The 14,300-nt window shown below is 44.6% G+C and overlaps 1 protein-coding gene across 9 annotated transcripts in view; it reads left to right on the forward strand.

Annotated features, from left to right (window-relative positions):
- The window catches only part of DIXDC1 (DIX domain containing 1), a 79,118-nt gene that overhangs the window by 23,337 nt on the left and 41,481 nt on the right, over positions 1 to 14,300 (forward strand). For 6 of the 9 annotated variants that reach the window (XM_010812389.4, XM_059875086.1, XM_010812390.4 and 3 more), the window contains 2 exons: positions 8,644 to 8,773; positions 13,996 to 14,121. In XM_010812389.4, coding sequence (XP_010810691.1) covers positions 8,644 to 8,773; positions 13,996 to 14,121 — 256 coding nt within the window. Of the gene's footprint in view, positions 1 to 8,643; positions 8,774 to 13,995; positions 14,122 to 14,300 lie in introns of those variants that run through there. The other 3 variants (XM_024975747.2, XM_015474622.3, XM_005215883.5) reach the window with 2 other exon arrangements.

Consider the following 14,300-nt stretch of genomic DNA (forward strand, 5'->3'; position numbering starts at 1 on the left):
GGAAATTTAGCGTATGATAAAGGCAACATTGAGAGCAGGAGGAGAAGGGGACGACACAAGATGAGATGGCTGGATGGCGTCACCGACTCGATGGACATGGGTTTGGGTGGACTCCGGGAGTTGGTTATGGACAGGGAGGCCTGGCATGCTGCGGTTCATGGGGTTGCAAAGAGTTGGACACGACTGAGCGACTGAACTGAACTGAAAGGCAGCATCTCAAATCCCTGGGGTAAAGATTGACTTTAGTAAATGGTGCTGGAACAACTGGGTAGCCATTTTTTAAAAAGTTAAGTTGGATCTATATCTCACATTATACAGAAGAATAAATTCTAGATGGAACAGGGATATAAATGTAAGCAATTTTGAAACCATATGAGAACTAGAGAAAAAGCAGAAGCGAATTCTTTCACGTTAGTGTAGGGAAAGCCTTTCTAGCCATCACCCAAAATTCAGAGGAATGAAATATCAGTAATTTGATTATATAAAAATAAAATTCTTTTCATAGCCAGAAAACCACCATAAACTAAGTCAAAAGATGACTGATAGGGACTTCCCTGGTGCTCCAGGGCTAAGACTGCACACTCCTAATGCAGGAGGCCTGGGTTCGATGTCTGGTCAGGATCTAGATCCCACATACTGCAACTAAAAGCTCCTGCGTGCCTCAACTAAAGACCCATGTGCTGCAACTGAGACCCAGCACAGCCCAAGAAATGTGTGTGTGTGCTCAGTCACTCAATCGTGTCCGACGCTGCAACCTGTGGACTGTAGCCCACCAGGCTCCTCTATCCATGGGATTCTCCAGGCAAGAATATTAGAGTGGGTTGCCTTTCCCCCGACCCAGGGATCAAACCTGAGTCTCCTGCATTGGCAGGTGGATTCTTTACCGCTGCACCACCCGGGAGGCAGCCAAATACATAAATATAAATATCCCGAAAGGGAGATCACCAACGAACTGGGAAATTTCTGCAACATGTATCAAAGACAAAAGGGTAACATCTCTAATAAATAAGAGCTCTTAAATGAAGGTACAAAAGATAGAAAAATGGGAGAGATGTGAACAGGTAATTCATGTACATATACAAAATATATAAAGATAAGGATGAATTTAAATTGAATTCTTAAACCTACCAAAAGAGGCTCAAATTCATAACTAAAATATAAACAGCACTAAGATACAATTTGTCACCTATCATATTAGCAAAAATTTAAAAGTGTGACAACATATTCTATTGGCAAGACTGTGGGAAAATGCACTCTCATGCATTGCTGATGGGAATGCAAATAGATACAATGCTTTTGGTGGGGAATTTGGCAATATCTAATGAAGTTATCGGGAAATAGACGGGGAAACAGTGTCAGACTTTATTTTTTTGGGCTCCAAAATCACTGCAGATGGTGACTGCAGCCATGAAATGAAAAGACGCTTACTCCTTGGAAGGAAAGTTATGACCAACCTAGATAGCATATCCAAAAGCAGAGACATTACTTTGCCATCAAAGGTCCATCTAGTCAAGGCTATGGTTTTTCCTGTGGTCATGTATGGATGTGCGAGTTGGACTGTGAAGAAGGCTGAGCGCCGAAGAATTGATGCTTTTGAACTGTGGTGTTGGAGAAGACTCTTGAAGGAGTCCCTTGGACTGCAAGGAGATCCAACCAGTCCATTCTGAAGGAGATCAGCCCTGGGATTTCTTTGGAAGGAATGATGCTAAAGCTGAAACTGCAGTACTTTGGCCACCTCATGCGAAGAGTTGACTCATTGGAAAAGACTCTGATGCTGGGAGGGACTGGGGGCAGGAGGAGAAGGGGACGACAGAGGATGAGATGGCTGGATGGCATCACTGACTCGATGGACGTGAGTCTGAGTGAACTCCGGGAGTTGGTGATGGACAGGGAGGCCTGGCGTGCTGCGATTCATGGGGTCGCAAAGAGCTGGACACGACTGAGCGACTGAACTGAATGAAGTTATCTACTTAATGTATCTATATTCACTTAGCTATCTTCTTTGAATCTACCCTGAAGATAGACCTCAATCAACATGAAAATACATATGCATAATGTTATTCATTGCTGCACTGTTTTTAACTGCAAAATATTGAAAAAAAACCTCTGAATTCCCATATAGAAGACTGACTAAATTATGATATATCTACATAATGGAGTACCATGTAGCTGTAAAATAAGGAAGATTTCTAGACCAATTTGGAGTGATTTCCAGAATATATTAAGCAAATATTAACTGAAGCGAAGTGAAAAATGCAGGTGTAAAAAGAATGTGTGTATGTTAGTTGCGTCTGACTCTTTGCGACCCCATGGACTGTAGCTCACCAGGCTCCTCTGTCCATGGAATTCTCCAGGCAAGAATACTGGAGTGGGTTGCCATGCCCTCCTCCAGGGGATCTTCCAAACCCAATCTTGAACCTGGGTCTCTGTATTGCAGGCAGATACTTTACCATCTGAGCCACCAGGGAATATCAGTGCTTAATGCTATTTTGGGGACTTCCCTGGTACCCAGTGGCTAAGACTGCAAGCTCCCAATGTAGGGGACCTGGGTTTGATCCCTGGTCAGGGAACTAAGGCAATGGCACCCCACTCCAGTACTCTTGCCTGGAAAATCCCATGGACGGAGGAGCCTGCAACGCTGCAGTCCATGGGGTCGCAAAGAGTTGGACACGATTGAGCGACTTCACTTTGACTTTTCACTTTCATGCATTGGAGAAGGAAATGGCAACCCACTCCAGTGTTCTTGCCTGGAGAATCCCAGGGACGGGGGAGCCTGGTGGGCTTCCATCTGTGGGGTTGCACAGAGTTGGACACGACTGAAGTGACTTAGCAGCAGCAGCAGCAGCAGCAGCAGCAGCAGGGAACTAGATCCCGAATGCAACGAAGTTTGAAGATCCCACATGCTGCAACAAAGACCTAGCAGGGCCCAGTAAATAAGTAAAATTTTTAAAAAAATTACTAGCTATTTTTCACATAAGAAGAAAAGGGAAATAAAATATACATATATCTTTTTTTCCAGGTAACGTAGAACGAATCAGATCGGTTATCTATAGGAGTGGATAGAAATAAGGTGGAAAGACTAGAGAAAAGGGAATGGAGTAGAGAGAAAGATGGAGATATGACACTTCTGAATGTATGTTTTTCTATAGCTCTGACTTTTGGAATCATGTTAATCTTTCTCCTGCCCCCAAATTAATTAAAATCTACCAAAATGTTAGGACAACCCAAAATGGTCTACCAATTGTAATAAATGTACTTAACTGTATTACAAATTAATAACAACCACACTGAAGGCAGAGGAAAGAAAAGAATTAACCTAAGTCACTTTGGAATCAGTATTTTGAGTGTACACTGTAAGGCTAAAGACAAAAAGGACTATATACTTGTATATCAATTTCTGCCTAGTAAATTTATTTTTATGACTTGGCATAGCCCAATAGATAAACAAATATTTTTAAAAATGACTATACTAATCCATACAAGGTACAGGTTAGCAAGTCAAATTCTGATGTGTTTTCTAGGACTGAGGAAATATTAGTAAATATATTGTGGATAGAGTCAGGTTTCTCACTGTGGGGAAAAAGGAGTTACAAATAAGGAAAAGGAAGAAGAGAGGTGAACCCTGTGGTACTGGGCTAGAGGCAGGATCCAGATAATTCATGGTCTATTTCTCCATCTGTCTGTCAAGATAAGTAGATGGAAGTATGTGTCTAGGTGTGATACATACCTGTATTTCCTATTCGACTCCTGAGAGGGCCCAGAGTGTTCCCCCAGTAGGATGAGTATACCTCGTGCCCAAATTTTGATTTCTGAAAACTACTCTCCAGCAAGAGGAGCCAAAAGTGATTTCTTTTGACAAATAGCTGATGACAGAGCTGGAGAAGAGAAAATACAAGATGAAGGGATCTTGTAAAAATACAGGTTCTAATTCATTAGAACTGGAGCAGAGTTTGAGATTCTGCATTTCCATCCTATTTTGCATATTCTATTCTACTGCATTTGAAGTGTGTGGATTCACAGTGATGCGTGAGCGTCTGCTTTTCTGAGAGGCCCCTGGTGATGGTGCTGCTCATCTGCTGAGCCTTCTTTGATTAGCAGATAGCTCCCTAGTGTAGGTTATTACACAGGAGACTCAAAGCACTGGCTGCGCAGGGAGAAGTGGTTTAGGCTAAGGTAACCTCCATTCTGAGAGTTTTGGTGAGGTTGTTTAAACCTCAGGGATGCATTTATTTAGATGACAGTGTGGTAGAGTGGAAAGAGCACTGGTTTGGGAAACAGAGTGAATTTCATATTCGTAGTTTAGAGTCTGGGTGGCCTTGAACATTATTTCACCATTTTGGAGTCTTGGTTTACAGTTAGCAAAATAGATAAAGTAAAAATTTCCCTAGCAGATTAGCATTAGAGAAATTGTGTCTAAAGGACCTAGCATAGCTCTAGACACAGAGTAGGTGTTCAGAAAAGTGGTGACAATTATCACTTATGCAATAGAATCAGAGAAGGCAATGGCACCCCATTCCAGTACTTTTGCCTGGAAAATCCCATGGATGGAGGAGCCTGGTAGGCTGCAGTCCATGGGGTCGCTAAGAGTCTGATACGACTGAGCGACTTCCCTTTCACTTTTCACTTTCATGCATTGGAGAAGGAAATGGCAACCCACTCCAGTGTTCTTGCCTGGAGAATCCCAGGGACTGGGGAGCCTGGTGGGCTTCCGTCTATGGGGTCGCACAGAGTCAGACATGACTGAAGTGACTTAGCAGCAGCAGCATGCAATAGAATCCTCTTTACTGGAAGCCGAGAACTGTGATTAATGTGTGTGAAAAGTTCTGTGAGGAACCCCAAAGCAGTTTTGCACCAGAGACAACTTACTTCTATTCATTGGCCAAAAGAAGGCTATGATTACTTAAGTAAAATTATCTTGGCCTGATGAAAAATACTTGTTCTTGTCTTCCCCTGCATAATTAACTTTTAGAATCATCATAAGTCTTGGCCTGATGAAATTTGACACATTATTCACTGATTCAAACAGAGATTTGTTGAGCGCCTGTTACTCTGAGTCCAACAATCCTGAATTCCTGTAACGTCCTGCCTGGAGCATCTAGTTGAGACCTGAGCCCCTTTGAGCTCACTGTCCTCTTTGCCTCCTTTCCTCAGGAAAGCCCCCTGAGCATGGGCTTCAGACTGAGCTAACACTCCTAGCACCTTGCACACCCCCGTCCTAGCGCTTGTCTCACCAACCTGCAAGCTGCTCCTCCTTCTCCTCTCTTCTCGATTTTTTTTTCCTGCAAACTTCTTCAAGGCATAAAGCTCTTTGTAGCCCTGTCACAGAACACTTGCTGCACCCACCTTGTAGTTGAACTGATTGCCTGGCACAGGACGTCCTCAAGGAGATCAGTGTCTGAGGTGTGTGGGAGGGTCAGGGAAGGCTGCCTGGAAGAGGTGGTGATGCTTGAGCTGAGGTTTCAGAAGAGATTCGAGGCAGGAGGGAGGTAGAGTGGCCAGAAGACATGGTGTGTTTGGGGCACTGCACATGGTTTGCTGCTGCTAAGTCACTTCAGTCATGTCTGACTCTGTGCAACCCCATAGACGGCAGCCCACCAGGCTCCCCAATCCCTGGGATTCTCCAGGCAAGAGCACTAGACTGGGTTGCCATTTCCTTCTCCAATGCATGAAAGTGAAAAGTGAAAGTGAAGTTGCTCAGTCGTGTCCAACTCTTAGTGACCCCATGGACTGCAGCGTACCAGGCTTCCCTGTCCATGGGATTTTCCAGGCAAGAGTACTGGAGTGGGGTGCCATTGCCTTCTCCGTACAAACATAGTTTGGACCAACCTTAAACGTGGGGTTGTGGAGGGCAAATGTGAATGGGTAAGCAAAGCTGAAGGAGAGGTAAGGACTAGCCAGGACAGACTGAAGTGCAGCTGAGGAGGCTGGGTTTTATCCTGCGGGTAATGAGAGGCCAGTGAAGGATTTTAAGCAGGAATGTGTCAGGGGAGGGTTGAGGGTGATACTCGATAGAGGGTAGGGATTTTGATGTAAGCCAGGTAATCAGACCCAGCTGTTACCCTGATGCCTTTGTGGCCCTGAGCAGAGTGGTTTGCTCTGGAGGCACCCTTTGCCTGTCCTGCCGTTTTGGCTGAACGGTAGGAGCTCACCTGGACAGGAATCTGGCCCTTGTGAAAGCAGAAGGCACAGCTGCCTGCAGAGTGAGTGTATAGCAGGAGGCCCTTGGACCGCCTTTACTGGGTTTGCTAATCAGGTCTGCCATGGCATAGGGATGGAGACTTTGGAGAAGTTACATGATTTCTCTGAATCTCATCCACAGAACAGAGATGATACCAACCCTTCAGTGCTTCTGTGAAAACTGAATTAGATGATGATAATGAAAATAATGATGACCATTTAGTAAACATCAACTCAGTGGCTGCGTTCTAGGTATATTGTTGTTGTGTTGTTTAGTTGCTAAGTTGTGTCCAACTCTTTTGTTACCCCACGGGGTGTAGCCTGCCAGCCCTCCTCTGTCCATGGGATTTCCCAGGCAAGAATACTGGTATGGGTTGCCATTTCCTACTCCAGGGAATCTTCCTGACCCAGGAATTGAACCCAGACCTCCTGCATTGGCAGGCAGATTCTTTACCACTGAGCCATCAGGGAAGCCCTCCAGATACATTAGTGAGTCATTAAAAGACATATAAAACATCAAAAGTAGTGTTTAATTCATGGTTCAGTTCAGTTCAGTTCAGTCACTCAGTCGTGTCTGACTCTTTGCAACCCCATGAATCGCAGCACGCCAGGCCTCCCTGTCCATCACCAACTCCCGGAGTTCACTCAACCTCACGTCCATTGAGTCGGTGATGCCATCCAGCTATCTCATCCTCTTTCATCCCCTTCTCCTCCTGCCCCCAATCCCTCCCAGCATCAGAGTCTTTTCCAATGAGTCAGCTCTTCGCATGAGGTGGCCAAAGTATTGGAGTTTCAGCTTTAGCATCATTCCTTCCAAAGAACACCCAGGATTGATCTCCTTTAGAATGGACTGGTTGGACCTCCTTGCAGTCCAAGGGACTCTCAAGAGTCTTCTCCAACACCACAGTTCAAAAGCATCAATTCTTTGGCACTGAGCTTTCTTCACAGTCCAACTCTCACATCCATACATGACCACTGGAAAAACCATAGCCTTGACTAGATGGACCTTTGTTGGCATCATGATAGGTACTCAATAAATACCAGATTCTTCCCCCTACCTCCTGCTAATCATTGCACTTCCTACAGTTTGTCAGTAGCTGATAGAACATTGCCTTAGTACTACCTTCCAAAAGACTTTATTTATTCCCACAAATTGACGTAGAGAAAATACTGAAGATTTAATTTAAGCTCAGGAAGCAGCCAGTGAGTAATTTCTGATATTATTTCATCAAGGAAGTACTTGGAGCTTTAGAAATCAACTATACTTTAACCAAATTATAATTTGATACTGTTAGCCCTTGAATTTAATTTTCAGGTTCAGAGTCTTGGGTTTCTACAGACATCAGCCAGAACTGCAGCCTGTACTATGACCTTGCTCTTGTGCTATTTTGATATTTAGTGCCCAAATAATCAGGATGAACACCTGAATATACAAGCCCTGTTTAAAATGGAATATGAAAGGTTATCTAAGTGTTGCCATGAGTTCTGTGTCCTGTCTGAATCTGACAGGTTTCTGATGGTACTGGACCATAAGCGTTGTCAGCAAAAAAAAAAAAAAAAATGAAGGCTCCCCCGACCCCGACCCCAGTCTTCAGGAACTCTGCTCATCCTAGCCTTTCTTTTCTTTCTTTGTGCAGGTTTCAGGTAACCAGATCCTCTTTGACAACATAAAGCCTGGATTAAAGCTAACTCTGTAGCAATCCCAGGATTATGGGCTCAGGAGGATAAATCCCGGGTTGGTTTCAGTTAAATCTCTTTGTGAAGAAAGCAGCTGTGAGAGGCAGTTCTGAGATCGGTTTAACTGTGGATTCCTAGCTCCCCAGGATCAGTTCTTAGGAATGTCACAGGCCATTGTGCACACAGGACACGAGAGATCGTTCCTGGGAAGCGCAGTGGGCTACTGGCAGCTCTCGTCACACTCGAAAACGGGCTGTGCTTCTGGCCCAGCTTTATTCCTGGTCGACAGAGCTAAATCAAGGAAAGCAGGAGTCATTGTCTCCGAAACGCTCATCTGCATACCTTGTCCACACCCACCACCCGAGTCAGAGGGTAGCTCATCCGGAGACAAGCATAAAACCAGAGAATTTTAGAGCATACTCCATGTCTAACCATCTTTCTATCCTTAAAACTTCTCCTCCTCTCTCTGGGTATAGACTGCTCAGTTGCTCAGGTGTGCAAGTCTTTGCGACCTCATGAACTGTAGCCCGCCAGGCTCCTCTGTGCATGGAAATGTTCAGGCAAGAATTCTGGAGTGGGTTGCCATTTCCTACTCCAGGGGATCTTCCCCACCCAGGGATTGAACCCATGTTTCTTGCACCTCCTGTATTGGCAGGCGAATTCTTTATTACTGGGCCACCTGGGAAATCAGGTATAGATTGCCCAGTCTCCATTGCTGCCTTAGAGGGTGCAAGGAAGAGGATATGAGTAACATGCAACCTTTCCTTATCTCCTGCTTTCATTTTCCAGCAACAGCTGCAGGCGTACGTGGCCTGGGTGAACGCACAGCTGAAGAAGAGGCCAGCGGTGAAGCCAGTGCAGGACCTCCGACAAGATCTCCGGGATGGGGTGATCCTGGCGTATCTCATTGAGATTGTAGGTCGGTTGGCCCTGGACTCTGATGCTAGCTTAAAACAGAACATGGCCTTTTTACCCTCCATGTGCCCTTCAGAGCAGATTGTTGGTGGTGGTTTAGTCACTAAGTCGTGTCCAACTCTTGTGACCCCCATGGACTGTAGCCCACCAGGCTCCTCTGTCCATGAGATTTCCCAGGCAAGAATACTGGAGTGGGTTGCCATTCAGCTACATTAAACTTTGGGAGTGTGATGAGGAGCACGGTCACAGCTCTCAAGAGTCTCCCAATCTAGTTGGAAAGACTGGGGAGCGAAGTCACTTCCAGTAATGTACTTAGTACTGTGATGGGGCAAGCACAGATAAGAGCAGAGGGAGGGCACGCAACCCACTGTTAGGGATTGTAGGATGGCTTGCCAGAAGATCTGATGTCTACACTGAGGCTGGAAAGGTAAGTGGCAGCCAGGCAAAAAGAAGGTGCGTTACCAACAAAAGGACCCGACTAAGATAAGAAGACCTTGTTTTCTTGAAGCCCCAGAATTGTTGCCTGTCATTCTTATTGAAAGTGAAAGTGAAGTCACTCAATTGTGTCCGACTCTTTGTGACCCCGTGGACTGTAGCCCACCAGGCTCCTCAGTCCATGGGATTCTTCAGGCAAGAATACTGGATTGGGTTGCCATTTCCTTCTCCAGAGGATCTTCCCAACCCAGGGATCGAACCCAGGTCTCCCACATTGCAGGCAGACGCTTTAATCTCTGAGCTACCAGGGAGGTATCATAACCTTATTTCCACAGCATTTGTCCACATCTCTTATTATTTATCTCACCAAATGATGGTTGTTTATTATCTACCTCTCCAGTATAGATTGAGCTCTTTAAGAGCAGGTACAGTATAATTTTTTTCCCCCTGTTTCCACAGTCCTTAACCAAGTGCCAGACACATAACAGGTACTCAAACATTCATTGACATATTTGAGGGATGTGGGTTTGAGTGATATGTAAGAAGGCAGGCTTGCATCAGGCAGCCTGTCCAGAAACACCTCATTCAGACAGCTCATATATTCATTATTCACTTATAGTGATAATAACCATGATAATAGTAATAGCAGCTACTGTGTATTGAACACTGTCTCGTTTAATTTCACTTTATCATCAACGTTTGAGAAACATAATATTACCCCCATTTCCAGGAGCACTTTATATATATATACACACATATATGTATGTGTACATATATATCAAGCATTGCTAAACACGCTACTTTGATTGATTTATGATAATGGATAGCATTTAAGTATTTTACTTATTTTTTGAGATTTAGAAAGGGAATCTTTCTAAATTCCTTCTCCAGGGAATCTTCCCTACCCAGAACCCAGGTCTCCTGCACTGCAGGCAGATTCTTTACTGTTTGAGCCACCAAGGAAGCCCTTAAGCACCTTTGCAAGGTCACATAAGAATAGGGGTAAAGCAGAGGTACAAACCTGGATTTACTTTAATTCCAAAGCTAATTTTCAACTTTTAATTTTTCACACATTTGAACAGATTATCCTGGAAATATAATCAGTTAGAAAATCCAGACAGCACAAGAAGATAGAAAATCAAAAGCCATTTCCTCCATCTGTCCCCTTGCCAGTAATTTGTTCTTTCTGGAGGCAGCCAGTGTTAGCAGTTTCTGGCTATTCTTTCCAGAGATATTTAATGGTGCATATACAGGCAATACCTACTCCAGTGTTCTTGCCTGGAGAATCCCAGGAACGGCGGAGCCTGGTGGGACTGCTGTTTATGGGGTCACACAGAGTCGGACATGACTGAAGCGACTTAGCAGCAGCAGCAGCGTACAGGCAATATGAATGTGTATTCTTGTTTTTCAAAACCCAGGTTCTTAAATGCTGCATTCTGTTGCAACTTGGCTATAGAGAAAATCTCTCTGAATTCACTACTTGAGATTGCGTTCTTTCTTGAGCTGGCCCTCACTGAGCTTTTGACCCTACTACTATGCCCCTGAAACTGTTCTCCTTGAGGTCACAACTCTGCTCTGTCAAATCCCGTGGCCAGGGCTCAGTCCTCATTTTATTCAACTTAGCAGAACTTGACACGGTGGATCACTCCCTCCTCCTCCAAACATCTTCCCTCGGTCTCCAGGATCCTGTGGGCTTGAAGTTTTCCTCCTTCCTCACTGGCCTTTCCTGTTTGCTGTGCTGGCTTTCTCCTCAATGTGTGTGTGTGTGTGTGTGTGTGTGTGCGCGCGCGTGCTTAGTCGTGTCTCTTTGTGATCCCATCGACTGTAGCCCGCCAGTCTCCTCTGTCTATGGAATTTTCCAGGCAAGAATACTGAAATGGGTAGCCACTTGCTACTCTAGAGGATCTTCCCAACCCAGGGATCGAACCCGTGTCTCTTCCGTCTTCTGCAATGGCAGGTGAATTCTTTACCAACTGTACCACCTGGGAAGCCCTCCTGACCTCTAAATGTTGGAAGTTCTCCTTAGAGGTTCAAACCTTAGTTCTTTTGTATATTCTCTATCCCTAAGTGGTCTCTTCCCAAGTTTGACTCTTTAGCCCTAAGCTTTTCCTTGAGTTCTAGATGTGAATATCAGCTGCCTATTCAACTTCTCTGCTTGGATGTCTAAAATGCAACTCTCACTTCACGTGTCCTAATCAGAACTTTTCCTTCACGCCACTGATCCCTCTGTCCTCTGAGATCCTTCATCTGACTAACACATCACAGTACCATTCCCTCAGCTGTTGAAGCAGAACACTTAGAAGTTGTCTTTAATTATTCTCTTTTTCTCATCTATCATATTCAGTCCTTCACATGTGCTGTTTGCTTTATATTAAAAATATACCTGGTATCTCTGTTTTCACCTCTCAGCTTCTTCCCAAACCATCATTCTCTCTCACTTGACTATTTTCATTTCCTTTCTAACAGATTTCCCTGTTTCCCCTTTAGAGAATCTATGTCCACATGAAGTCAACTTTTAAAAGCATTAAGCAGGTCAGGTAACTCATCTCACATGCTAGCAAAGTAATGCTCAAAATTATTCAAGCCAGGCGCCAATAGTATGTGAACTGTGAACTTTCAGATGTTCAAGCTGGATTTAGAAAAGACAGAGGAACCAGAGATCAAATTGCCAACATACGTTGGATCATATAAAAAGCAAGAGAATTCCGGAAAAACATCTACTTCTGCTTTATTGAGTATGCCAAAGCCTTTGACTGTGTAGATCACAACAAACTGTGGAAAATTCTTCAAGAGATGGGAATACCAGACCACCTTACCTGCCTCCTGGGAAATCTGTAGGTCAAGAAGCAACAGTTAGAACCAGACATGGAACAACAGACTGGTTCCAAATCGGGAAAGGAGTACGTCAAGGCTGTATATCATTGCCTGGCTCATTTAACTTATATGCAGAGTACATCATGTGAAATACTGGGCTGGATGAAGCACAAGCTGGAATCAAGATTGCCGGGAGAAATATCAATAACCTCAGATATGCCAATGACACCACCCTTATGGCAGAAAGTGAAGAGGAATTAAAGAGACTTGATGAAAGTGAAAGAGAAGAGTGAAAAGGCTGGCTTAAAACTCAACATTCAAAAAACTAAGATCATGGCATCTGGTCCCATCACTCCATGGCAAATAGATGGAGAAACAATGGAGACAGTGACAGACTTTATTTTCTTGGACTCCAAAATCACTGCAGATGATGATTGCAGCCATGAAATTAAAAGATGCTTGCTCCTTGGAAGAAAAGCTATGACCAACCTAGACAGCATATTAAAAAGCAGAGACATTACTCTGCCAACAAAGGTCTGTCTAGTTCAAGGCTATGGTTTTTCCAGTAGTCATGTATGGATGTGAGATTTGGACTATAAAGAAAGCTGAACGCTGAAGAATTGATGCCTTTGAACTGAGGTGTTGGAGAATACTCTTGAGAGTCCCTTGGACTGCAAGGAGATCAAACCAGTCAGTCGTAAAGGAAATCAGTCCTGAATATATATTGGAAGGACTGATGTTGAAGCTGAAACTCCAGTACTTTGGCCACCTGATGTGAAGAACTGACTCATTGGAAAAGACCCTGATGCTGGGAAATATTGAAGGCGGGAGGAGAAGGGGACGACAGAGGATGAGATGGTTGGATGGCATCCCTGGCTCGATGGACATGAGTTTGGGCAAGCTCTGGGAGTTGGTGATGCACAGGGAGGCCTGGCGTGCTGCAGTCCATGGGGTCACAAAGAGTCGGACACAACTGAACGATTGAGCTGAACCGAACTGAACTCCCTTACCTCCAAGCCTGCATTTTCTGCCCATTACATATAGAATAAAATTCAAGATCTTTGCTCTAGTTCCCAAAGCCCCACATGACCTGGCCTTGCTTGCCTGTCTACCTGTCTTAGAACTGGACTCCTTGCTCTCTCCACTCCAGCCATAGGGTCTTGTTGCTGTTTCTCAGATAAGCTGATCTCATTCCCACCTTGGCCTTGGTACTTAAGGTTCCTCAGCCTGGAATGCTACCTCTGCAAATCTTCTCCTCTCCGATTTTATTCAAGTCTCCCCCCAAACGTATTATCTGAAAGACCATGATTACTCGTCTTTGTTTTTCCTCATAGTACTCATCACTGGGCTTCCCAGGTGGTGCTAGTTGTAAAGAATCTGCAGGCCAGCACAGGAGACGCAAGAGACCCGGGTTCAATCCCTGGGTGGGGAAGATCCACGGGAGTAGGTAATGGTACCCCCCTCTCCAGTATTCTTGCCTGGGAAATCCCGTGGACAGAGGAGCCTGGTGGACCCCAGTCCTTGGGGTCGCCAAGCGTCGGATGTGACTAGCACAGCCCAGCACTTACCACTACTTGAAATTATGTTAAACATTTATCTGTTATCTTGGCCATCTCTCATCCCTGCAGATAGAAACTCTACGATGGAAGGACAGACAGACAATGTCTTGGTCACTGCTCTTTCTCTGGTGCCTCAAACATTACCTGGCACACAGTGGGTGCTCAGTGAATATTCGTTGAATGAATAAATGTACACAGAGTAACTTCACAGGCCCCAGGGAATTGTGAAAATTCGAAGCCCCTCCAGAATGCTTTCATTTTCCTATTTCCCATCCAGATTACAAACATGAAGGCCTAACTCCCTTACATATTTATAGATAATCTTCATGTTTACAGCAAATATTCTCTGTGTCTGGCTACTATGAACCTGTGATAGTACTCCTCCCCATAACTTCATGTATTTTCTCTCTTCTTACAGCAGGAGAAAAGCTGAGTGGGGTACAGCTGAGTCCCAGTAACCAACAAGAGATGAAGAATAATGTGGAAAAAGTGTTACAGTTTGTAGCCTCCAAAAAGATTCGTATGCACCAGACTTCAGCTAAAGGTCAGTGCTTCCTTCTGTCCGTGGTGGCTGAGTACACTCATCTTTACCTGGGGATTGCCACCTTCAGAAGAACCATCCACAGTGTAGCTGAGGGCTCGGAGTAGACTGGAGTGGGATTAGGTTGATGACCTCACATCTTTTTCCGAATAAGGAAAGTCATCCTCTTGGGATGGAATGAT

The sequence above is a fragment of the Bos taurus genome, chromosome 15 (genome assembly GCF_002263795.3).
Source record: "Bos taurus isolate L1 Dominette 01449 registration number 42190680 breed Hereford chromosome 15, ARS-UCD2.0, whole genome shotgun sequence".
NCBI classification, from domain to species: Eukaryota; Metazoa; Chordata; class Mammalia; order Artiodactyla; family Bovidae; genus Bos; species Bos taurus.